Source organism: Notechis scutatus, chromosome 1, assembly GCF_049901735.1.
Source record: "Notechis scutatus isolate UNSWTSFEM ecotype Mainland chromosome 1, rNotScu1.2, whole genome shotgun sequence".
Lineage (NCBI taxonomy): Eukaryota > Metazoa > Chordata > Lepidosauria > Squamata > Elapidae > Notechis > Notechis scutatus.
The window spans coordinates 324,993,865-325,020,680 of NC_142009.1; the positions used below are offsets into that span (position 1 = coordinate 324,993,865).

At 44.3% G+C, this 26,816-nt stretch overlaps 1 protein-coding gene across 2 annotated transcripts; it reads right to left on the reverse strand.

The window, feature by feature from the left end:
• Positions 1-3,195: 3,195 nt before the first annotated feature.
• On the reverse strand, positions 3,196-21,882 carry PLPPR3 (phospholipid phosphatase related 3). 2 transcript variants are annotated; one of them, XM_087952583.1, is made up of 8 exons: positions 20,767-21,027; positions 16,422-16,563; positions 15,656-15,841; positions 13,758-13,887; positions 11,381-11,576; positions 9,879-9,936; positions 7,425-7,598; positions 3,196-5,462 (listed from the first exon to the last, which is right to left on the reverse strand). In XM_087952583.1, exons 2-8 carry the CDS (start codon positions 16,494-16,496, stop codon positions 4,155-4,157), a joined length of 2,127 nt encoding a protein of 708 aa, XP_087808709.1. In that variant the 5' UTR covers positions 16,497-16,563; positions 20,767-21,027; the 3' UTR covers positions 3,196-4,154. The 2 variants fall into 2 exon arrangements, with proteins under 2 accessions (XP_087808709.1, XP_087808708.1); XM_087952582.1 differs by lacking the exon at positions 20,767-21,027 and adding an exon at positions 21,726-21,882 and having other exon boundaries at positions 3,704-5,462.
• Positions 21,883-26,816: the final 4,934 nt, after the last annotated feature.

Below are 26,816 nucleotides of genomic sequence, written 5' to 3' on the forward strand. Positions count from 1 at the left end.
AGCTGATCTGACTGAGGCCATTTTGAGACATCGGTGTTGCCACACTGGAGTTGAGGGAAAGGGAGGGGGAAATAGCGATCGTGGGGGTTTGTAGTCAAAATATTTTCGCCTGGGAACCAAGGACATTCCCACAGGTGGCCAGAGAGAGGAGCAATGTCACCTGACAACCGGGCGGGACCTTGATTGGACCATGTGACTGGTTGTTTGGGAAAGAGGAGAAATTTTTACTTTTAATTAGATGAAAACCGTGGAGATATTCAGAGTCGGTTTTCACCAGCTTATGCCAATATGATATGTCCAATAAACCAATTCTTTGAGGAATCTACTTGCTTCAGAATTCTGTTTGTTATGGATGTATTCCTTGGAACCCTGACAACTGCTACATGGGTTCTTTATTCATTATTATTTTTCAGTGCCCAAGCACACACTTACAACTTTGGAGGGGAATCATAGTTACAAATTTTAATTGAAATAACAGGGTTCCAAACATATTTCATTGACAGCTTTTAGGTACCTGGCTTACAGCTGGCTTTTGTAATATCTTAATACATCCTGGCATGGAGAAACCAAGGATATGTATTGGTGAAACCCGAAAACACCATCAACTTTTAACTCAACCTTGTTCCCTCATGCTTCCCCTTTCATTAAGGAACACCACTATCTAAGCATTCTTATGTCCTCAATGGAAGGCTTATTCCCCTCAAACCCACCCACCAAACCATACGGTTATATGGTTATATATATGCCCTCTTTCTAGACAAACCCTTTGATTCATGCCAACATTCCCTTAAAAGAACCTTTACCTGTCACGGTTGCTATGGAGATAAACTGAATTCCCTCAAGGCATCATCACACCAATGGAAAATGTGAGCAAATCCTCAGGAAGATAGAAGCTGCCATCTTGGATCTTGGTTTGAGTCGACTCTTCTACTGAGACTCATGAAGAAGACATATCTGAAAGGGGGTGATTAGGCAAAGAAAAAACCCCTGAATCCCACTAGCCCTCCTTCAGTATAGATTAATCTTGCTAAATGTATGCAGATATCAGGGCACCATTTTTCCTCATTCATTTGTGATTCTCTGAATGCAAGCCACTCTCAAAAGTGGTCTGTGTGGAAGGCTATTTCAACATCTCGGTAATACTGAAATAAGCCCTCATCTCACATTTGGTTTGAACATGGTTAGAACCTTAAAATGCATTAAATACAGAAAGTTGGGACCCAAAACTCTATTCAATGTTCTGCACGAATAAATTCATTTCGCTCTAATAAGGGGCACTTTCCATTATATACTTCCTGCAAGAAAAGTTTCCTCACAAGACAGGCAGGCAGTTCTGCTGCTGAGCACATTTCCTGCTGTTAGGAAGTTTCTCTAATAGTTAATTGATATCCATTCATTAACTTTCATCCTGCCTTCAGAACTATGGAGTAAAGGGTCGCCCTACAGTCTAAGGAACAGCATTTTAGGTATTGGACAACTGCTGTTTTACATTGTTTCCATCCCTGCTTTGAAGAAACCCTGATCATGTTCCTCATTCCATCCTCAAAATAATGAAGATGCAGTAAGAAAGATCCAAAACTCCCCACTAAATTCTGTGACATAACTATCATTTTTAAGAAATGCATCTTCAAATGTAAATGAGGTCTAAAATTTCACGGCTGTCCAACACGATTTATATTTCTAACTTTACTGACATCATGGCATTAGATCCTTTAAGTGCCTGTAAGGCTTTGTGCGAAGAATTCAGCCTCTTGACCAGTCTCTCAAACTTAGCAACGTGAGGATAAGTGGACTTCAACTCCCAGAATTCTCCAGCCAGCATGGAGAATTCTGGGAGTTGAAGTCCACTTATCTTCGTGTTCCTAAGGTTGAGAAAAATTGTTCTTGACAATTATACTTCAAGTTAAATGTGTAAACTCCATGACTACATTTAACATCTCTCAATATCTCAGGTGCTATGGAATGGAGGAACGATCCTAAAATGGATACTGCATTCGGGGAATATTTCCTTCTGTCCCAACGAACTATACACATTTCTCTGTGGTTCTTTGAAGCTAAGCAAATATTGTATTGTAAGCTCAGTGGGCTTCAGAAAATACTTATAGTGATGGGCAATATTCTTAAACTCACTCTCTAAGAGTTATCTAATTTACCATGACTGTACTTAGGGACTATTTCCACTGCCTGGTATATGACCTATTCTTGTGTATAACCGAAGGACAAATACAGCCAAATTACATTCTCCAAAATTCTTGTGACAACTTCCTGTTTTACTTCCATCCTCTTCTCTTTCCACTTTCAAGCACTTTTGATATTTACAGATTTCCAGTTTAGTCTGGAATGAAAAAAAAACTCTCTCTAAAGCAGTATTTCTCAAACTTGGCAAGATGTGTAGACTTTGACTTCTGAGTGAGGAATGAGGTTGGTAAAATGAGGATGCAAATTGTTGGGGGCAATAGGCTGACTCTGTAAACCGCTTAGAGAGTGCTGTATAAAGCACTGTGAAATGGTATATAAGTCTAAGTGCTACTGCTATTGCAGTGACAGTTTCCTCCAAGTTTGATCTCTCAGAGACAGGCTTAAGTTGTCACTAAGACAAATGGCAGAAAATTGCATGACATCTGAATTACTCCAGGAAATATTGGATATGGATTATAAGATGGAGATGACAGTTAAAGTGAAAATATATGTTTTATTTTAATCCTGGTCAAAGAAACCAACCATGTACTCTTTTTACTTCTAGCAATCTTGAATTCATTCAGATACTGTGTAAATAAATACAAATGACACACCAAAAGAATGTCCTTACTGCAAAAGAGGTTTGCTAAAGCTTCAAAAGAGCCTTTGAGATGGGAAAACTGAAGAAAGATGACACCCTACGACAATATCTGAATGAATTCAAGATTGCTACAAGCAAAGGAATACGAAGTTGGTATGTTTGACCAAGGTTAAACTAAGACATTTTTCTATAAAAAACCCTTTATGAACTTTTTGTTGCTACAAGGACTGAAATGTTAATTTATAGATTTGAGTATGAGTAAGGGATTGGCTATGGAAAGAAGAGATACTTGCATATACCTTATAAGAGGTGAAGAATTACTAAGTTTGTACATGTTATGATGAACAATCAAAGATCACTTCTTTAAATATTTTCTCTTTTTCTTATTTTTTCCTCTTTCCTTTTTTTCTTCTTTTCCACTTCTTATTCTGTTTCTTATTTCTCTTTTCCTTTCTGGGTTTAGTTTGTATTCTTTTATTATTGTTTCTATTTGAAAAAAATCAATTTATGTATATATATTTTTAAAAAGTGTGACTTCAACTCCCAGAATTCATGGGGGTTGAAGTCCACCTATCTTCCCCATGTATTCAAAGATGGGGAATTCTGGGAATTGACGTCCACCTATCTCAAGTTGCCAGGTTTGAGAAACACGGCTCCAAAACATCTCAGAAGATTGACCTTTTCGAAGTAGATTCTCCCACCCCTTTATAACGCTTTGCCCCATCTTTAGTACTACAACCTCCCCATACACATATATCTGGGGGGGGGGGGGGATTTGACCTCAGGCTTCCCAAGCAAGGGTTCAGCAAAGGACAGGTTTGGGAAGCCATCCAATCTGAAAGGCATCAGGTTGGGAAAGGCTGGCTTATATCCAAGCGGCACTGCTCAGGAGGACACTCCAAATAAATCCAGACTGGATTGTTCCATTCTCACCTTCTCACTCTTGTTATCTTTACAATCACTACTTATGAATAATCTATGATTATTTTAATACCACCCACATTTGTGTTTTTGTTTAAGTCCTCTGGAAAATCCAGCCAAGAATTCTTCAACAGTATCCATTCCTAGCGTAGTAGAAGATAAAATAATCCCAAAGGTGATTTGATCCAAAACTTCTCTGTTTCAAAAATGTCTTCCATGTGAATGTCTTCCATGTGAAGTTTGGGCCATTTTGGAGTCTCTTTACTTCACCATTATGTATATTCAGTCCTTCAAATTACTGTTGTACCAGGTAAAACAGATGATTTTACCTTGTTTTTTGAATATAATCCTTATGAAGTCCCCACCATCTGAAATCCAACACTTGCTTGAAAAAAGTCACAATTTTAATCATAGTTTAGTCCAAGGTAGCAGTGACCAGAGGTAGGTGATGGGATTATTCCTTAAATCCCCGGTTGGCTTGCATCTTCTTATAATAGTTTTCCATCTCTTCCGCTTGCCCGTCTTTTTCCCCCACCGTTAAGCTAGCTGGTTTTCTCCGCAGCGTGGATTCCCGGCTGGAGGCCCCCAGAAGGCTTTCTCCTGGGCTGGTTTCTGCTGAAATCAACGATGCACTCCCTCCCAGACCCACTGACACGTTGATGGTGGCCACACTGCCATAACGGGCCTCCTCCTGTTCAATGTCGCTGACAGAAGAACCCGGTGAGACTCCGGTGCTTTTGGCAGGCCGGAACCCATGGTAATCTTTGCTCATCTCGTTGAGCTCGTAAGTATCTTGGCTATCCGAAACTTTCTGGGTGGCCTTCCATTCCCAAGGGCCATTTCCAGAAGACAGATGTACCACTGGGTGGTGAGGGGCATGGGCATCGATGGTAACCACACTAGAGCTATCTCTTTCTGATGGAGAGCAGTACTGGGAGGAGTCAGAACTGGTGGAAGACGAAGATGTCTCTGAATGCTTGGGTGTCACCGATACCATCCCGGGTTGCTTGGACATGGCAATCACCTGCATGAGGCGTGGTGGGTTGGCCACCCGTTGGGCGGCCCCCTTCTCAGCCATCATCATCCACTTGGCCCTCACAGCCGAGCTGCTTTTGGGGGAAATATTAGCACCGGCGTTAGCTTGACTTTCCTCAGGGATGTGGACCAGTTGAGTGGCCCTGGGTCTTGGCTGGATGAGGACCCGAGGACCCATAGAGGCACGCTCAGCTGTTCGCGCCTGGATGGTGGGGTACAAGGAAGGTGGGATATGATCCTCCTCTTCTCCAGCCAAGGAATCTGAGGCAACCCGCCTTGCTACCTCTTCTGCCAAGGTCATTCCACGGCCTTCCACGGATTTCTGTTTCCATTCAGTGATCAGCTGTTTAGACCGGGAGGCATCCACTGGGACGTGGATGGTCATATGGCGGCGTGCAGGGTCATCCATTGAAGGGGTGCTGACCCGTGGTAACGTGTTGCTGAAGGTCACCATGTTTTCTTTGCCCATAGGGCTCCGGGGTGCCAAAAGGTCCACGTCAACACTGGCCCGTTTCAAGCTCCCCAGTGAGTTTTTCTCACGTGACACTTGCCGGTTCATCCCTTCCAGCCGGGTCTGGGGGTTGAGTTCATCGGTGCTGACCGACTTGTTCTGGTGATAAACGGAGTCATGGCCACGTTGAGTCAGGGCTCGGAGAGCGTCCTTGGCAGGAGGATGAGACGGAGCCTTTTCTATTGGTGCCCGGAAGTTGCCCACTGCATGATAGGCCTGTGTGTAGCAAGGAACATGGGGTAAAAATCTGGAAAAGCTCAGAGGAGGATGGAAATAGATATTGTCCTGTTCCCTATTTTACATAAGTAAAACATATTTGGTATAGCTCTCTGGGACTATATATTCTGACCCAGCCTTTGCAAGTAGTGATAAGATGTCTACTCATGAGTAAAACAACCCCCCTTTTATAACCAGGCAGTAACAGTCTTTTTTTCACATGGATAAGCAAAGAAATCAAACATAATTAGTCCCAACAAACCTGGGTTTAGCCAAGAAATCTGAATTGCTTGCTGTATATTAGAAATGAATGGTTGTCTGTGACTACCAGCCACTCCAAACCCCTCCTACTTATTTTCCATCCAGGGAGGGGCTGGCTATCGTCTGTGTCTGCCTCTCCCTGAGAACTGGCTTATTGTTTTCCTTTCCTCTCCTCTCTTTTCCCCTCTGCACATATGCACATCTGGGATGGGCCCCATCTGTTCCTCCCTGTCTCTTAGCTCAGGCCCCGGAGACAACTGCCTCTCCACCTGGGGAAGGACAGAAGGCCCCAGTGATGCTGCTTCTTGATCAGAGCCTTCCAAAGGCTCCGAAGCTGGCCCAGGCTCTCCCTCCACCACCTCCTCCTCCTGCTCCTCCTCCTCCTCGTCTGACTCTGCAGCTCGCTCTACTGGCAGCTGACGGGCCACAACACTATATATATATAGGAGGAGAGCCTAGGGGAGAGTTAAAAGAGGGATCAGCCTAGAATCCCTAAGCAGTCTAACTCCCCTTGAATTCCACCCTTATCTAATTCCAAGCAGGTGCTAACCATTAGTTGAGAAGATTCCTGTGCAGAGACCGTTTAGCAGTAAATCCATTTAACTGGACCTTCACTTATGGACCCACAAGTGGATTTTTATGGCGCTGGAGAATGTTTCAAACATTCCATGCTTTCCAGAGTGGCACAGCCTGAGAAAGGCTACCTGCAGGGATGGGATTCTACCGGTTCAGACCGGTTCTATGGAACCGGTTGTTATGATTCTGCACAGTTCGGAGAACTGGCAAATCGTGCCCCTGGCTGGTCCCTCCCCTCTCCGCCTGCCTCTCCCCTCCCTGCCCAATCAGTCCTTATCGTGCATGCACGACATCGTGCACATGCCTGACATCGCTGACTGCGTTCTCCCTCACCCTGTCACTCCTTAAGGTTTTTTCCCCCTCCCAACGATCAGCTGTTCTGATGACCAGCTGTGCCAGGATCCCCCTTGCTGTCTTACTGCTGCGCCCCCCCCCCCCACTCTATTTTTTTGCCTTCCTGGGCCCCAGGGAAGCAAAAATGCCCACCCAGAGGCTTCCCTGATGTCCAGGAGGCCCCAAAACAGGAGGGGGGGCTGCAAAAAAAAAAGAGGCCACGTCCACCCAGTCACTTGGCCATGCCCACCTGGCCACGCCCACAGAACCGGTTGTTTAAAAATTTGAATCCCTCCCACGGCTACCTGACATGATATGTCTACCACTTTTAGTAAACAGGAGCCGTTCTTCTCTCTGCCCCTTTTTCCCGTGGCACTTGGAAAGACGGGTATCAAGATTTGAAGCAGGCTTTTGCTGTTGCAACCCTTATCGCTTCTCAGCTTGCCAACGAACCAAGGGGGAGGGAAGGGGAAGACGGAATGTAAGCTCCAGACCTCAAGAAGACGAGCATGAGAGCCAAGGACACCCCAGCAGGTGTCTGCGAACGCCAAAGACTTTCTCAAAACGATATAATGAGGCTCGATTGGACAATGTGACCTGCACTAACAGGGGGAGGGAGAATCCTATTCTTTAATTATGTGGGTTTGCGCAGGATGTAGCTAGATCTGGTTTTGCCCTGAATCAGTGCCGAAATGATATACACAATAAAGTTTTGCATTCAGAGATTGAATCGTCTCACTCATGCTTGCTTGGTTGGGTTCGTCAGTCAGAAAGTTGACAATAGGCACTTACCAGGTAAGCAGCAATGCCAGAACCAATCAAGAAGCCCACATAAACATCAATAGGGTGGCTGCGGTACTGGGTGATCTGCGTCAAGCCACAGATGCCAGCTGCTATGGCGAAACCAAACACCAAGATTGGCTTGAGGAGCTTGGTGCTGTCTGAGATTATGGAGTTGAAATACATCTGTGGATGATAACAGAGGCAATCAGCTTTCCAGGGTAAACCAGACAAGGAACATCACTAGATGAACTACTTCTACTTTATTGTAAGGCTACACGAACAGATTCTTGCAAGCCTGAAAATACAAACTTCCCACCTGCCACTTTTAAATGCTAGAGCAATTGGGGGGAGGTGTCCTTCCTAAGTTTCTTTCTTTGACTGTTGAACAATTTGTGGACTCCTGCCTTTCTTGTCTAATTGTCTCCTAGGCAGCATCTCTTCCCTTCGTTCCCTAAGGTTGTCTATGCATTCCATTACAGAGACATTATATAGCAACCCAATCGCTTATTATCTGGAACTTTCCACTGGGTTGTGATTGAGACAGTATAGACTTGCTCAGTACAGCCCAATCACACACAGACATTGAGCAGCATGTAAATATAACCAATTATGATCTTTTCACAACAATATGAAGTCACAGCTATCAATACTTTAGCTGGTGTTGGCCTTCATTTGTATTACATTCTTCCTGAGAACAAAGGATGTGGCAGAATGGATGGATGGATGAATGGATGGATGGATGGAGAAACAAATAAAAGAACCTAGGCTGCAACAATGTATTGGCGTAGTATATGTGCAGATCCAAGCAGAACGGCTTTTGTAATTGACAGATGGAAGTTTTGTCAATGCCCAGATCTAAGTGTTATCTAAGGTTTTTGGGTATGGTACCCAGTGTGCTGACAGCTGCTGGTTTACACCATAATTTTCCCACCTTTGATTTTTTTTTACAATCTTCTCCAATTCTTTGTTTTCTATTTTACTATTCCCAGGTTTTGCCACATCAATTATCCACACTTTCTTTTCAACCACAGTTAAATCAAACTTTATAAGGATGACTCAGCCTTCCATTCTTCCGAGGTCAGTAAAATGAGAACCCAGATTGTTGGGGGCAATATGCTGACTCTGTAAACTACTTAGAGCACGGGCGTCAAACTCGCAGTGTCACGTTGCTGTCACATGACGTTTCGCGAAGTTTTTCCCCTTCGCGGAGCTGGTGTGGGCGTGGCCTGCATGTGACGCATCTGGCCCACAGGCCACCATTTTGACACCCCTGGTTTACAGAGTGCTGTAAAGCACTTTGAAGCAGTATATAAGTGTGCTATTGCTATTTGGAAATCCCACCAAAAACCTGCTCATTTTTTACTACTTTTCCAAATACCAATTTTTCATTACTCGCACATAATAATTTTTAGCTTTCAGTGAATCATTTTGGCAGCACTGTTATCTAGTTGCTTGTGGTCAGTTTATGCTAACTTCTTGCACGAGTTGAGTATATGACCCAGTGTTTCTTCTGCTTCTTTGCACAATCTGAACTTTGAATTGTTTTGATGTTTTTTTTCAAATCTAGCCTTGACACTATTTGTTTGAATAGCTTGCTCTTGAGCAATCAAAATCGACCCTCCAGTTTCTTTCAGTTCCAATTGTAAGCTATTCCCAGGTTTTATCTTTATCCACTTTCCCTTCAATAAGCTCCTCTTCCTGCTCCTCCCCCCTCCCCTTTCTCTTTCAAAAGAAGTTTTTCAAATTGGCATCCTGCAGATTCCTGTAAAACCCCAAGCAGGTGGGTTTCAGCCCCTTCCCCCACCCCCTCCCAATTTTGCTAATGGGAAACATAGCTGGACACTCAGCTCTGAGCTCAAGACCAAGCTAGGTCTGTGCAAGTTTTTCTGGGGTGATTTTGTCTATGATTCTCAGTCATCCAGGTAACAGTTGGCCCAAAGATACTTTTTTCAAACGGCAACTGGACTTCATTTTTCCTTGAAGACATTTCACTTCTCATCCAAGAAGCTTCTTCATTTCTGACTGAATGGCAGAGAATGGAAGGATTTACATTCCTTGTAGTCATCTGGTCGTTAGCACTCTTTCTGAGAGTCATTGAGACCACTTGGAGGTTTATCTGTGCCCTCAGGATCACCTGAATATTGATTTTGGGGTGATTTTGTTTTCAGTGACATGCTGAGGAAGGGGCAAAGGGGCAGCGTTCTGTTTGCAGCATCAAAGGGGGAAAAAAATGAAAATTTCATTTCATTAGATTTAAATGTAATTACAGTTCATTGCAGTTAATATGATTATGCCTCAGTATGTCTTTTATAGTCTTCTCTTTCTGTTATATTAAAAACATAACTGCATCTCAGCTATTGGAGGCTTTGTCTGCCTTAAATAGCACTTTCTCTATTCTACGACATGCAGGATTCTTTAGGAATCTGATTTTTTCCAGTATTGACATTAACAAGTAAAACTCACAGATACGTAGACAGCAGCAAAGGCAGACAGGGTGGCGTGTTGAGAAGGGAATGTTTTCCTGGAAGGGAGAAAGAAATTATACAAACATCCGTGATCCATTTGCAGTCAGGAGATCTTAATTTTACAACACACTGACAAGCTCAACCAGAACTGCACTTAGCAAGAAGCACTTCGGCATTTCTTAAAACCTTGTGCTCTCCAGACCTCTTCCCAATTTTAAAAATGATGGTGGACTCTTAAAAAAGCTTTTGTTGGTATGGGTTATATATTTAGTGATATTTGTCATGTTAAAAATGAAAACTCACACATTCGTAGAACATATATGGAATCATGTAAAAAATAGCAATATTAAACCCATTTAGGTAGTCCTTGAGTTATGACAGCAATTGGGACTGGGATCATCCCTAAGGGATGCAGTCATAAAGCACAATGTCATGTGACTGCCTCACTTAGCGACAGAAATTCAGGCAGTTCCTGTTGTCATAACCATAAGAGATGAGGGTCATTAAGTGGGAAGTTAAAAGCAAAGGGGAAAACAGGAACAATCTACCTATATGTCCGACTTTATAAGTACAGCAAAATGAGACAGTAAATCTATAGCTAGCAAATTAGATTATTATTGTGCTACTGGCACTCAGTCATAATAACCAGCTATGCAAGCAGAAACTAGTATACCTGTAGTCTTCGACTTACAACAATTCATTTAGTGACCATTCAAAGTTATAATGGCATTGAAAAAAGTGACATGACCGTTTTCACAGTTACGACTTTTGCAGCATCCCCATGAAGATGTGATCAAAATTTGGACGCTTGGCAACTGGTTCATATTTATGACGATTGCAGTGTCGCAGGATCATGTGCTCACTTTTTGTGACCTTCTGACAAGCAAAGTCCACAAGGAAGCCAGATTCACTTAACAACAGGCTACTCGCTTGTCAACTGTAATGACTGACATAACAACTGAGGCAAAAAAGTTGTAAAATGGGGCAAAACTCACTTAACAAATGTTTCACTTAACAACATAAATTTTGGGTTGTGGTTGTGGTTGAGGACTTCCTATATAAGGGACTAAATGCTAGTTTCCTGCTTCAAAAATGTTTATTTAGGAAAGAAACCCTAACTATTTTTAATATCTTAGTACCTCTTATCGCTTAGATGTTGGCTAAACCTGGCTCTAAAAAGGTACAAGAAAGAAACACAATACAATTCTAATAGTAAATTTTCAAATGACTGTCAGATTCTCCCCAAAAATTGATGCAAATTTGCTAAGAAACTGTGGTGGACAATATTGTTCTGATAGCAACTGATCAACTGAGGTAAGCCTGAACGAATGACACATATTTATTTATTAAATTTATATGCCGCCCACCATGCTATCCAGAATGACTCTGGGTGGAATATAAACGGAAGTTGTAACAACTTTTAATTAGAAATAACTGGAACTTTGACAGCAAAACCTGGTTTTCAGAGCAGATGTAAAACAAAAAAGGAGATGGACTCACCTGGCTGAGAGAATGGCGTGCTGGTCTTGACCTGAGCAGATGTCTTGAGTGATGTAAGGGTTGGACTCGCAGGAGATAGCTAAGAGAGTATAGTTGGGCTTACAGACGGTCAAGAAGAAAGGGGCGTGGTATCCTGTGGCTAATTGGATGACATCGGTCACCAGGGCTGTGGCACAGAGGCCAAACACATGGACACCTGAAGTGGGGAGCAAATTCGGGTAAGGTTAGGGCCTGGGAGTCACTAATGGAATGAATGAAAGGACAGAAAGTAAGAGGGGAGGTCCTTGGTACATACTGTGCAAAAGAGACAATCAACAAGCCAAAAAAGGGAACAAAAAGGCCAAAATACCACCCCCACCAGCAATCAGCATCTAGATAAGCGTAGATTAACACCAAGATTAACATCAAACTAACGATCAAGAAGTAAACAATACCCCAATCAAGGAATTGCCAAACAAGCTAACAGTAAACAGGCCAACCACAGAACCTCACCAACACCAACAGGACAAGTCCCTAGAACAGGGGTGTCAAACTCAAGGCCCGTGGGCTGCATCCAGCCTGCAGGGTGCTTAGATCTGGCCCGCAGGACTGCCCTGGAAACAGCGAAGGACCAGCCCGCTGTGCCTCTGCCAGCAAATACGCGGCCCACCCAAGCTCCGTTTTCACTGGCAGAAGGTTGCAGGAGGCCATTGCAGCCGAAAACGGAACTCGGGAGCTTGTTTTCGCTGGCAGAACGCTCGAGCTACCACAGACACCCCCAACATGAGTGACATCAAGCTGGTCATGCCCCGCTGGCCACACACCCCCCCCCGGGTCAAACACAACCCTGACGCAGCCCTCAATGAAATAGAGCTTGACACCCCTGCACTAGAATGTAAACTGGGAGCAAACCCCAATCCCAACTAGCACTTGATGATGTAACCTAGTTTGGGCAATGAAGCATCTGCAGGAAAACAACCAAGCTCAGAGAGCACCAAGGACCCCTCTTTTCAAACCCTGAGCTGCAAATATTCCCTTTCTATTGGTACAAAGAGTAACCTTAAGCATATGAAGGTTTCTTCTTAGCTTTCAATTTCAATTTCTTAGCTTTGCCAATTACCATACCCTTAGTGGAGAAAGCAGAGAGATGCTTTGACCCAGGGTACCTTCTAGCCTCCAACTCCAAAAACAGAAGCCGACCCTCACCAACCACACAAAGTGAAGGGCAGCAATTTTCTACCAAGATTTCTTCTTTCTTACAAGAAACCTCTTCTAAATTTTAAGGCCTATTTTAAAAAAAAAAGGTGGGGGGAAGGGCAGATTTCCCAGTGGACTAGGAATGAAAAAATAAGAGAGAAAACTGATGGGCGAAATGGCCTACTGGAATGGGGGAGTTTTGTTATAAAAGGTGCTTTATTGATGACCAAATCATTAATGAAATAATTTATTTGATGATCCAAGACACAGTGATTCTCAATCTGACTGAGAAAAGAATCCACTGCTTTTCTATGACAACAAGCAAAGAGGAGTGTTTCCAATCAACAATGTTGATTCGAAACAGCAATGTTAGACCCTTTGAATTCGTTTTCTATTTTTATCTCTCTCTCTTTTTTCCCATTTGGAATCTGCAGTGGGGAAAAAACTTTGCAGTCATATCTTGGTATGCCAACACTTTGTCTCTCAGACACGGGGATACAGGTAGTCCTCAATTTACGGTCATTCAAGGTTACAACAGCACTGGAAAAGGTGACTTACAATCTGTCCTCACACTTATGACCATTGCAACACCCCCACAGTTATGTGATCAAAATTTGGGCACTTGGCAATCGGTATGTATTTATGACAATTGCATAGAATAGAATAGAATAGAATAGAATAGAATAGAATAGAATAGAATAGAATAGAAATAACAGAGTTGGAAGGGACCTTGGAGGTCTTCTAGTCCAACCCCCTGCTTAGGCAGGAAACCCTACACCATTTCAGACAAATGGTTGTCCAATCTCTTCTTAAAAACTTCCAGTGTTGGAGCATTCACAACTTCTGGAGGCAAGTTGTCCCACTGATTAATTGATATTGGGGTCATGTGATCTCAATTTTCACCTTCCCAGGAGACTTCTGACAAGCACTCAATGGGAGAAGATGGATTCACTTAATGACTGCATGATTCACTTAGCAGCCACAGCAAAAAGGTTGTTAAACCACACGTAGAATTTCCAGTCCCAATCACGGTTGCAAGTTGAGGATTGCCTGTATGTAGCTGAGGGAGGACCTAAGCTTAAGCTATTAAACTAGAGACATTGGGGTGGTCAAGAAAGTGAAGATGCCAGCTTCTACGGTGTGGTTGTGACGGCATTAGGGCATTTGATTCCAAAAAGAGGAAGGGTGGAAATAGGCTTACCGACAAACCGGACTGTCCTGCGGAGAAAAGAGTTGAAATTGCAACCGCCGGCATTTATGCTGCCTTCAGTGTTGCTACGGCCCTTCATCTTGGACTGCAAGCAATACACGATGCCTTCGCCCACCATGATCTGCCAAGCAAAGCAGCAGCGTCAGACGCCAGTTCCTTCCTTCCATCTGCCCGCCCTGGACACACACACACACACACACACACACACTCTCTCTCTCTCCCCCCCCCTCTCCTTTAACTCCCAGAATTCCCCAGTCAGCATAAGGAATTAGATGGGCCCATGGATGCTCTCAATCCCGTGTTGCCTATTTAATCTGAAGTGCTGCACAACCCTCGTTTCTGATCTTTAGGATCTGCCTGACAGCCTCTCCCGGTGGACCAAATGGACCAGCAATCCAACTCGGAGGGCCAAATTAGACAGAAAAACTAAGCAGAGGGTTCTTGCTTTCAAGCCCATCTGGTGAGCATTTGCCGGTCACTGTTGGAAACGGTGGGATTAATGGGGCTTGGGAATCAATCCAGCAGAATCCGTATGTCACCTTCCTCCAGCCAGGCTCTCTACCAGATGCCTTGGGTCTTTAACTCCCAGATGGTGACTAGGAATTGTAGTCCCAAACCATGTGGAAGGTCCCTGTTGGAGTAGGTTGCCTTGTGTTCCTGAGGGAACTGTATGGGGGGGAAAGACAGCTGTTTAATGATTCAGTCGGTCTTCTTCAGGGTGAGAAAGTGGGACTTTGATCACAAAGGTTCAGACGCCATCTTGAATCCCTTCCTCTACTGTAGACACCCCAGAGAACTGCCATTTTGGATATGACCAAACAGGATGAAAAATCTGAACCGAGAGCCAGTGTGGAGTAGAGGTTAAGGCACTTAGGCCAGTGTTTCTCAATCTTGGCAACTTTAAGATGTGTGGACTTCAACTCCCAGAATTCTCCAGTCAACATGCTTGCGGGAGAATTCTGGGAATTCTCAGAATTCTTAAAGTTCTCCACACGTCTTAAAATTGCCAAGGATTCCCCCTGAGGTATGGAAGTCAACTGGGGCCTTTGGACTAGGCCCCTCCCTCTCAACCTAACCCACTCGGCATGATAGTGGTGCAAAAAACAGGAAGAGAGAGCCTTATGTATAGTATCTTCAGTTGTACAAGATAAAAGCAGGTTACAAATCCAATACATGCAACAATAGTAGAGAAATGTACCATGGCCCAAGAACCAGTTTGGTCTAGCAGCTAAGCTGCTAGCCTAGAAACCAAGAGACTGTGAGTTCAAGTTCCCCGCTTAGGCGTGAAAACCGGCTGCGTGACTTTGAGCCAATCACTAGGAGACTGTGAGCTCTACAGCAGTGATCCCCAACCGTTTTTATGCCGCGGCCCGGTACCGGTATCAGCTGGGCACCGCGGCCCGGTACCAGCATCAGCTGGGCGCCGCCATCTTTTGATGAAAAGTGCTTCCGGTGACCTCACGGAAGCACTTTTTCATCAAAAAGATGGCGGCGTACGCTTCGATGAGCTTTTCCGGGTAGAAATGGCTTTCTACCGGAAAAGCTCACGAAGCGCTAGCGCCGCCATCTTTTTGATGAAAAGTGCTTCCGGTGAGCTTTCTACCGGAAAACCTCACCGGAAGCACTTTTTCATCAAAAAGATGGCGCGCCAAGCAACCAGCGACCCGTAGGACTTGTTCCGGACCGGTACCGGTCCGCGGACCGGTGGTTGGGACCCTGCTCTACAGAGTTAGGCATCAAACTTTGGGCCACTCACTCTCTCTCAGTCCAACCCACCTCACAGTGTTGTTGCTGGGAAAATACGAGGAAGGAGCATTAGGCATGTTCACCACCTTGAGTTACTTACACAAATAACTAAGGCAGGATATAAACAAACAAATAATACTCACAGAAGCTGCAGGAGCTGCAAATGCCAAGCTTAGCAGCATCAGCAAAGGAATCATTTCTTCATTGCTTTCCACGTAGGGCATGGAAAGGGCTCGGTCGTAACACTGGAAGCCCACCTTGGCTGGCCTGAAGAGGTCTGTCAGCTCCAGGAAGTAGAGAGTCACGATGGAGGAAGCGACAATGGGCAACTGGAGGCCGGAAGTAAGCAAAGAGATTGAGCCGGGGCAAAAAAGTGGAAGAATAAAGTCTGTGCTTAATGAGCCACCACATCTGGGAGCTAAAGGGAAATTGGGGTTCAATATTCAGCCTTAAGGGGACACAGTGGCTCAGTGGCTAAGGCACTGAGCTTGTCGTCCAGAAAGGTCGGCAGTTTGGCGGTTCGAATCCCTAGCGCTGCATAACAGAGTGAGCTCCTGTAACTTGTCCCAGCTTCTGCCAACCTAACAGTTCGAAAGCATGTAAAAATGCAAGTAGAAAAATAGGGACCACTTTGGTGGGAAGGTAACAATGTTCCTTCGGCATTTAGCCATGCGGGCCACATGACCACGGAGACATCTTTGGACAGCGCTGCCTCTTCAGCTTTGTAACGGAGACGAGCACCGCCCCCTAGAGCCAGAAACGAGTAGCACACCTGTGTGAGGAAAACCTTTACCTTTATTCAGCCTTAAACTAGGACGCCCAGCTTAAACCTTTGAGTCACCTGATCTTCCTCCAGTTCTTGAGGCAGGGCGTGGCGGATAAGGAAACCATTATTTTTGTTGTCCTTACCTCAACAAAGTAGAAGCAGGGAAGAAGCGTCATGCTGTCTTTCGGAGCTTTTGCCTTCTCCTTAGCAGAGATCATGGTGTCAGTAGTGGGATTTATAGGAACGGATGGGCAGGGCGTGGGAACGAAAGCCCCAACTCAGCTTCTGTTAGGAGACAAGATATATAGTTAAAGATGGAAGAAACGGCTACAATGGGAGGTGACAGAGCCAGTTCTACAAAGGCCCAAATCAACATACCACAGTATATTATCCTCCTGTCCTACAACGCCTTTTTACAGATCTTCAATTTCTATCCACAAGAGGCTTCAAAAAATTGTGTGTGCATTCACTGCAAAGTGGGGAGAGGGGAGAAAAATGTCTTTGAAGTTTCTAGGGAGCGGAGACAAGCTTTTATGGGAAGAAAATGTCCATAAAACAAAAGATAATGATTGCAACTGAAGCCCTGCTGCCCTTTTTTACAGGTGCTGTTCAAAGGATGCACATATACAGGTAGTCGAGCTGTGTTCATAATTAAGCCCCATAATTAAGGTTATAAGTAATGGTTGGAAAGAGTAGCTTAGTGGCCTAGTGGTGAAGATGCTCACCTCCCACTTGGAAGGTTGGGAGATGTTTCTCTCTCAGGGCGCAAAGAAAAAATATCCGCTGCGAACTTCGCGTGTCATCAGGAAAGGCATCCGGTCAGTAAATGCTCAGCTCCATCCTGTCACCCCGACTCTACCCTGAATTAAGGTATTACAGCGTTGTAAAAGGGAAGTTGTTTTGTAAGGGTTGTAAAACAGGTCACCATGTGACCTGATCCGATTTTACAAACTTTTTTTCCCAGTGATCATTAAGCAAATGCCACAGTCATAAAGCAAACACTGTGGTCGTTAAGCAAAACCCATTGGTCACCATAGGGCAGTTTTTGCCAAAATCCGGAAGTAAACACCAGTTTCCAGAAAAAAACGTAAATCACACTCAGTGACTGTGAGGCTCAGTTGCTGGCCACCCAAAATGGAATCAAGTGACTGCAGGAGAAGAGATAGGAATGGAGAATTGGGTCACAAGTTCCCTTTTTGGAGTCTGTCATAAGTCGAGGACTGCCCGTAAAAGAAACATGGAGGAAGAGGTTCTCTCAACTTGACTTTAAAAGAATAACAGAGTTGGAAGGGACCTTGGAGGTCTTCTAGTCCAACTCTGCCTAGACTGGAAACCCTACACCCCTTCAAACAAATGGTAATCCAACATCTTTTTAAAAACTTCCAGTGTTGGAGCATTTACAATTTCTGGAGGCAACTTGTTCCACTGATTAATTGTTCTCACTGTCAGGAAATGTCTCCTTAGTTCTAGGTTGCTTCTCTCCTTGATTAGTTTTCACCCATTGCTTCTTGTCCTGCCCTCAGGAGCTTTGGAGAATAGCTTGACTCCCTCATCTGTGTGGCAGCCCCTGAGATATCAAAACACTGCTATCATGTCTCCCCTATTCCTTCTTTTCATTAAACTAGGCACATCCAATAGCTGCAACCAAGTGGCACGGTGACCTAGAGGTGGAGCTCTGGCCTAACAATCAGGAGGCTGTGAGTTCGAACCTAGGTAGAGGCTGATAATTCTCTCTCTGGGCACTTTGAGAATATATGTGCTGAATATAACTCCGCATTGGTGACAGGAAGGGCATCCGGCCATTAAACACTCAGCTCCATTCAGTTGCCCAGACTCCACCCTGCAAGGGATTATGGGGTCATTAAAAGAAGATAATAAAGTATTCTAATCTAATCTAATAATGATGATCCAATAGCTGCAACAGTTCTTCAAATGTTTTATCCTCCAATCCCCTAATCATCTTTGTTGCTCTTCTCTGCTCTTTTTTTTTAAATTCCCTCTGCTCTACATATTCTTGTGGGCAGGCACTTTTGGAAATGAGTTTTCCAAACACCAGCCATGCTCGTTTCAAATCCTAGTGCCCACAGATTGCATCTACAAGCCACGTGGTTTTCACGTGTTGTTTCGCCACTGGAAGATTGGACAAGAAACATAAACTCTATTCATTGGACAAAACCCAAATGTCTATTTGCAAGCACATTCCATAACCAGATCTCCTTACATACTAGAAGACCTTTCCTGCTCCTGTTAAAATGTGGCACGAAGATGGGATAAGGGAGTGTGTATTATCCTACATGTATCCTTTCCGGGGCCGAGATCCCCAAGAGGCAAGAAGTCCAACTGACCAACAAAGCTGGCTGCAGGCCAAGCCTGATCAGCATTGTCCCATCCGATTTGGGATTATTTATTCCAGCCTTCTACAGGTAGTCCTCAACTTACAAACATTCATTGAGCGAGCATCCAAAGTTATAACGGCCCTGGAAAAAAGCGATTTATGACCAGTTCTTACATATCACAGCATCTCCATTATCCTGTGATCAAAATTCAGCTACTTGTCAACCAGCATTTATGCATGATATTGCAGCATCCCCCAGGGTCACATGATTGTCATTTGCAATTTTCCCAGCCCACCTTTGATAATCAAAGTCAATAGGGGAACCTGGATTCGCTTAACAACTGCGTGATTCGCTTAACAACCGTGGCAGAAAAAGTCATAAACTCAGGTGCAACTCGCTCGACAACTCCCCTGCTTAGCAACAGAAATTCTCAACCCAATTGTGGTCGTAATCAAGGCCTCCCTGGACATGCGGTGTCCCCTAGAACAGTTGGACTACAGTACTTATCGCACACAGTGCCACTTGTCTGGAATGGTGATGACAGTTTGACAGATGGGAACTGGTGGGCCGAGACCGCTCTACTCTATTTGGCCATAGCAATTCTAGCAATCCTCCAAGAGGGAATCTTTCTGATCCTCCAATCTGACATCTTGTTGAGCTGGAGGATCGCTTAGCATCTGGTGCATCTAAACCGTGTGTTTTGAGTCCCAAGCCGCGATCTCGCCAAAGCTTTAGGGAGAATTGAATTCCTCCTTTAAAAAAGTTAAGTTTGTATACGTATTCATATACACAGAATACGCATGATACAGATGTTGGTGATGTCTGTTTCTCTACAGAAATGAATGCCGAATCAGCAGTGAAAGATTGAAGACTCTGAAAGTGACCAGAGATATATATATTCTTGTTTGGGAAAAAACAACAGCCTCTTGCCCATCCCGATTCTCGGTTGAAACTTGGTGAGACAAGAAAGCAGCCCATCGATTCTTAATTTCCTTTTTAATTATTTATGTTAACCTGCCAGAGTTTCAACTGATGTTTAGTTATAGGAGACACAAGACAGTAGACACGATTCAGCTCTCCATGTTCACCTCTGTAAAATATTACCAATTTTCCTCTAGGGTCCATACAAAGACAAGTGAAGCAGCTCCCACGCTAAAAATAATAATAATAATAATAATCCATAACAATGGTTGCAGGAAGAGAACGATGTGGGGAGAATCTCTAATTTTAGTAATTTATCTCCAATATTGGCATCTCGTTTGCAATGGGAGCTGTTGGACAAAGAAAGGCTGAGCCATGTGCCCTCTTCCTACCACCTGTACTCACTGATATATTGCTTCTATACATGCAGGATCCATTTAACCATCACAGCTGAGGGATCACACTAGACTGCTCTGCATTTGCTCTGTCCAGTGCCTTTTGGAAAACTTTAACCAAAAAAAAAAGCATGACTGCCATGTTCCGTAGAAACGAGTTCCAAGGCACAGGATTTCCAAATTTGTGTGTGTGGGCAGCTGCTTAAAAAAAAAAATAGCAAGTGGTCAAGAGAGAGCAAAGATTTTTTCCATTTTTTTCCAGGGTTAAATGCCCTGCCTTCTCTTCCTGCCTCCCCTCCACCCCTCCTCTGCCTTTGAGTGGCAACTGTTGAGAGGATCGATGAATGATTGATGGTCTTGACATTCCATCACGCTGAAATAAGAGGGTGGTTTTCAAATCATCCCCCACCCCCACCCTGCCCAACACCCCCCCCCCCTCAATTAACCCAAATGCTACATGGGGCCAGATAAACCAGGCATGGAAAAAATGGAAGCGTGCTCCGTTGTGGCTCCGTCTGTCTCCAGATGAATTCTCCGAGCCTCCAGGAACATGGCTGTTGCTATGGGTTAATGGAACGGCCCCACAGCAGAGGCAATTGTGAAGAGGGGGGTGGGGTGCGTGCCTTGTGGTTTTTTTTGGTTTTTTCCCCCTGGGGTGCTCCCAGCCACCAGAAGCATCACCAAATCAAGTCCATCCCTTTGTCTGGAAGTGAGGCGCAGAACCCCAGGAGCACCCAGGGTGGGAAACATGCAATGGCAGTTGGATAAAGGGAAAGAGAGAGGAGGGGAAAGGAAGAATGAATGAATGAAAGAAGGCGTGAATGAATGCAACATACCTGCCCAACATCTGCGATGCACCCCAACTGGGAAACAGGAGGAGGGGGGGGTGTTTCCCCAGCGTGGACCCCTTTCCCCAATCTTCTCACCTCTCTGGTTGCTGGAGGGGGCAGAGTAGCATTTTCCCCATGCCCTTCTGAGCCTGAATTATTGGGGAGGGGGCGTTTCATTAAAAGAGGAGCGGGCTGTTGTTGGTTCCCCCCCCCCTTGCCTTAAAGGTTAGTTCGCCCACCACTTCTCTCTTTGGAGAAGAGCAAATCAAGCAGCTTTAACGCACATACACACATACAAAAAAAAGCCAAGGGAGAGAGAAACGTGTGAAAGGGGGTGGGTGGTGGAGATCTCTGCTTGGACTCCAAGAATGGCCACCTGCACCCCACCCACCCACCCTTCACCAGAAGGGGCTTGGAAAGCTCTCGCTATCTCACCCGCCCTTTCCTCCGCCAAGCAAAATGGCTTGTGTGTGTGTGTGTCGGCGTGTGTGCGTGTGTGCATGTCGGTCTTTCTTCCAGCTGCTGCAGGGTTCAGCACAAAGGGGCGAAGGGGAGGGGGCTCGGATTGATTTGTGGGGTGGGGTGGGGGCCGCAGAGGGGAAGGAGGTAGTAGTGATGGTGGAGAACTACGTCTCTGTTGTGTGTGCGCGTTTGTGTGTGTGTGTGCATTTTGTGCGCGCCTTTCATGCCTTTTGCCCGCTTGACTCTGCTTGGTTTCCATAGAGAAGGAGCCTTGCGTAGGACGGCGAGCTACCGTAGAAAAATAACACAAATGCAGGATTACGAGCCCGTGGAGAGAGAGGGAAGAACAGAAGGGAAACCCCAGAACTAAAACAGGAAATAATAGTAATACCGACAGTAACAGCCACAAAGATGAGCGATGATACAAATAATAATTTTGAGACAGGAATGGTATCGCCTATGATTGAGGGGGGAAATGAGGAGGGTAGTATCTCTGAGCATACCCAAAGTGCCTCTTTCCAGACGGACCAATCCAGATGTTGTTTTGTAGTGGGCGCCATGTACCTGCTGCTCGCCTAATCCGGAGGGTGCGGGGGGAGACTGAAAAGGGGGGGGGGAGGAGGAGTTGGGTTGCCGCCCCAACACCTGTACACCACAGGGAGCGGCTTGGATTTGGGGCGGGGCTCTTGTCGCGCGCCCCGCCCACTCCTGGCGCCAGCTGGAGAAGGTTGAGGATGCTCGTCCGGTTTCTCCAACTGAGCGCCCGCCGGAGTTGTTGGATTCCAACGCTTCCCTTCGCCAGCCAACGATTCTTACCACCCCCAAGTAACACAGCTGTGAAGGCAGTCTGGAGAGGCTCCCAAAGTGAGGAAAGCTATCCTCCTGAAACTCCATCACAGAATCCTTTGGCTGTTAGCAAAAGCTAGAAGATGGGAATGGGAGAGCGCTTGCCTTTGATCTGGACTCTGAACCTGAGGCATTCAACAGGAGATAATTTCATTTCTGACATTGCAAAACAAAAAAAACCCCAAAACCATACCCATCAGTGCACGTGTATTGGCCAGCGTTTGGTACATCTAGTTGTGGACCAGAAATACTTGGAAAACATTAGGGCAGGGGTCTCCAACCTTGGCAACTTTAAGACTTGTGGACTTCAACTCCCAGAGTTCCTCAGCCAGCTTTGCTGGCTGAGGAACTCTGGGAGTTGAAGTCCACAAGTCTTAAAGTTGCCACGGTTGGAGACACCTGCATTAGGGGACACCTGCAGCTCTCTGGGAAACCTGTTTGACTCCCAGAGAGCTGTAGGTGGCCCCTAATGTTTTTCAAGTATTTTCTATCAGAGGTCTCCAAACTTGGCAACTTTAAGACGTGTGGACGTCTTGAATAGAATAGAATAGAATAGAATTAGAATAGAATAGAATAGAATTAGAATAGAATTAGAATAGAATAGAATAGAATAGAATAGAATAGAATAGAATAGAATAGAATAGAATAGAATAGAATAGAATAGAATAGAATAGAATAGAATAGGTATGGCACAACAAGAAGAAGAAATTAATACACCATTATTGCATTTGATTCTTATGACATTTTAGTCCATGGGTGTCAAACTCGTGACGTCACGTGATGTATTGTGACGTTTTTTCCACTTTGTGGAGCTGGGGTGGGTGTGGCCTGCATGTGACATATCTGTCCCGCGGGCCGACATTTTGATACCCCTGTATCTGGTCCAACCCCTTGCTCAAGAAGGAGACCCTATATTATTCCAGACAAATGGCTGTCCAATTCCTTCTTAAAAACCTCTGTTGATGTAGCACCCACAGCTTCCGAAGGCAAGGCGTTCCACTGATTAATTGTTCTCACTATCAAGAAATTTCTCCTTAGTTCTAGGCTGGATCTCTCTTTAATAATTTTCCATCCATTACTTCTTCTTCTGTTCTCAAGTGCTTTAGAGAATAGGTCACCCCTTTCTCTGTGACAGCCCCTCAAATATCGGATGACAGCTATGTCATCCCTGGTCCTTCTCTTCGTTAGATTAGTTCCCACAACCATACGTCGTATGCCTTAGCCTCCACCTCCCTAATCATCTTTCTTGGTTCACGTCAAAGTATTTGGGTATGCGTGTTCATTTCTTCTCTTCAAAATGCCGTGCACATAGAGCAGGGGTCCCCAACCACCGGTCCCCGGACCAGTACCGGTCCGTGGATCATTTTTTACTGGGCCGCAAAGCTTGGGCGCCGCCATCTTGTTTCGATGGCGCTTCCGGGTTTTCGGTCGCTTCCGGGTTTTCGGTTGGAAAGTGCTTCCGGGTTTTCAGTTGGAAAGCGGTGTTTGGGTGCTCGCGCCTTAGTTTCGAACGAAGAGCCATCCCGATGGTGGTGGAGTCTCGCGTTACTCAGATACCGGTCCGTGGAAGAATAAATAATTGTGAAACCGGTCCCTGGTTCAAAAAAGGTTGGGGGCCACTGACATAGAGGACCATTTTTATTTGGGCAATATTGTCTCCCCCAAATGTCTTGGAGATCCTGCTGATAAGCTTGCTAATACAATTAATGAGGTGTGTGTGTGGGTTTTGATGCGAGGCAGAGGTTTCTCAGGGATGTTCCTCTGGAGCTCTTAAAGCCTTCAAACATTTCTTCTAATAACATTTTCACACCTCCCCTCTTGAAAAGGCTTTTTTAATGTCATATGCAAGTGTGCAGTATATATATGTTTTTAAAAGTGTACTATTTTAACCAGCCGTTTTCTCATAATGTACCATGAATCAATATTTTTGATGATGTTTAAGCTGTCATTCCAAAGGTCCTGGGGCAGCACCCAAGAGCCATAGGTTGTCACATTATCCCCTGTGATGGCAGGAAGAGGGCTCTGACCTTGGAAGGGGACATATGAGATTGTATTTCTCCTCTAACCTTCCTACCAAGCCCAGGCAGGCTTTTTCCATGTCAAAAAGCATCAAAAGAACCCATGGGTGTAACTAGATAATGAAAGGAGGGATTTAGGATTTGAAGGATCAGTAAATTGCCATTTCTTTACCATGTCCCCCCAAATCATGTGGAAATGTAAAGCAGTTCACTAGACAATTAAATTTAAAAAGAAAAAAAAAACCTTTAAAGATGGATGTGGTAAGATATTATTAGCTTTGGTGGCACATTCCACATTTTCTGTACAACCAGTATTACTATGCACATTGCCTTGCAGGAATGATATATCTGTGGACACTTAAATAATTAAATGATGCTCATTGAAGCAATTGAGAAATGTCAAAGAAAAAAGATAAAATGCTTATCTCCAATCCATCCTAACTCCAGTTGAGTATTTGGAGTTCAAATGTGCAGAATTGACGTGATACAGAAATGCTTGATAGTGTGAAAATATGCTTCAGTTCTTGGGTAGATGCAATTTTCTTAAACTAATAATAATGTAAAAGCTTCTATTGTTTTTAGGCTCAGAAAATGGCAACCATTAGGATGGCTCTGACCTTAGAAGTTTAAAGTAGGTTGGGTCTAGTTAGTACAGATAGTCCTCGACTTACAATAATTCATTTAGTGACTCTTTGAAGAGGATACCTGTATCATCTGTTCCTGTGAATGCCAGGATTGATAATGTTTTCTTTGGGGAAAAGATTATATTTTGTACATGCTCAGAGATACTCTTGTTCTTCTTGCTATATTTCAACTTTTAAACAACTCTCCAAGACCAAATATCTGATGTTACATATCCCTCTCGGTTTCCCTGCCTTTTTCTAAGACAATTATTTGCTGGGTGGGAATAGTCTGACTTGAAAAAGAAGAAGCACATAGGAGGGAAGTCACCATCACATTCAAATAGCAATAGCACTTATAATCTTCTGACATAGACTTATATACTGCTTATAGTGCTTTACAGCCCTCTCTAAGTGGTTTACAGAGTCAGCCCGTTGCTCCCAACAATTTGGGTCCTCATTTTACCCTGAGTCTCACCAATCTCACCAGGCTGAGTCAACCTTGAGCCTGATGAAATTCGATCTGCCAAATTGCAGGCAGCTGGCTGCAGCAAAAGTAGCTTGCAGTACTGCACTCTAACCACTGCATCACCAAGGCTCTTTTTAAATGCTGATCAATTTTCACAGAATCACAGGGTGGAAGGAAACTTGGAGGTCTAGTCCAAACCCCTGCCCATGGCAGGAGTTCTTTTTCTTTCCCTGACAAATGGTTTTCTCCAATCTTTTCTTGGAAACCTCCAGCAATGGAGCACTCAGGATTCCAGGAAGCAAGCGGTTCCATTGATTAATTGTTCTTACTGTCAGGAAATTCCTCTAACTATTTCCTCCCATGATTCAGTGCAAATATACAGAATCATCTTTCCCAAACAGTTGGTAGTTCAAGCAGCTTTTAATTAGGGAAAGCACAAATCGCGAGCACATTTGAAAGAAATTAAAATCTGTTTTACTTTACATCACTGAGAATGAAAACAATAGAAATGAACGCAAAATTATTCAGTCTACTATATTTGTTCTGAAAAAATATATATAAAACACACTGAGACATAATGGAGACCTAGAAGATGAACAGACCTATGGAACAGCTGTCCTGCCCTACATAAGAGGTACTACAGACAAAATCAGTAAGATACTACACAGGCATCACATCAAGACTGCCTTCAAAACAGACAGAAAAATAGCAGCCATCCTTAGAAACCCCAAAGATAAAATTGACCTGGAAAACCAAGGCATATATGAAGTCCCCTGTGCATCATGCCCTGCCACATACATTGGACAGACCAACAGAATAATAAGTACCTGCCTGGATGAACACAAAAATGCAGTAAAAAAGCTGAAACACACTTCCTCACTAGTCCAACACATGAAAAAATCCAATGGCTCCCTAGGACACACCATCTACCAGAAGAAACACATACAAACCGCTATCTACACGCACTCTCACACCACCACCCAGCACAGATCAATTCTGTAGCTGAGACACTCATCTCCAGAACAAAATGCTTAGCCGACAAACAACACCTAAAAACTGAACTACACACTCACTAACGTACTAACAGCCAATGGATTCCAAAGAAAGAAGATTACCAACCTAATCCAAAAAGAAACCCCAACCAAAATCCAAGAAAGAGAACAAGAGAACGGCAAAGCCCTCCTCCCATATATAAAAGGCACTACAGACAAAATCAGCAAGATCCTCCAAAAACACAACATTAAAACAGCATTCTGCACAAACAGAAAAATATCCACCATCCTAAGAAACCCTAAAGACAACCAAGGAGTATACGAAATCCCTTGCACCGCCTGTCCCACCACATACATCGGACAAACTAACAGAAGAATGCACGCATAAAAGTGCATGCATTGAAGAACACAAGAACTCAATCAAAAAAAAGAAGAACCGACCTCTTCCCTGGTCCAACACTTCAAAGCCACAGGACATGAGATTGACTTTAAAAATACCAGAACTATCGCCAAAACCAAACACTTCAACAACAGAATAATCAGAGAAGCCATAGAGATAGAAAAACGCCCGCACAGCATGAATAAACGAGATGATACCACCTGCCTACCAGCCATTTGGAAACCCGCCCTCATTAACAAACAAGTACCT

Coding starts and splice junctions, on each gene's coding strand:
- PLPPR3 (XM_087952583.1), bottom strand. CDS start 16,496: ATGATCTCTGCTAAGGAGAAGGCAAAAGCTCCGAAAGACAGCATGACG. Junction 7,599..9,878: donor TTGCTGCTGTCTACGTATCT/GTGAGTTTTACT, acceptor TATCATCCACAG/ATGTATTTCAACTCCATAAT. Junction 5,463..7,424: donor CTGGCATTGCTGCTTACCTG/GTAAGTGCCTAT, acceptor TGCTACACACAG/GCCTATCATGCAGTGGGCAA.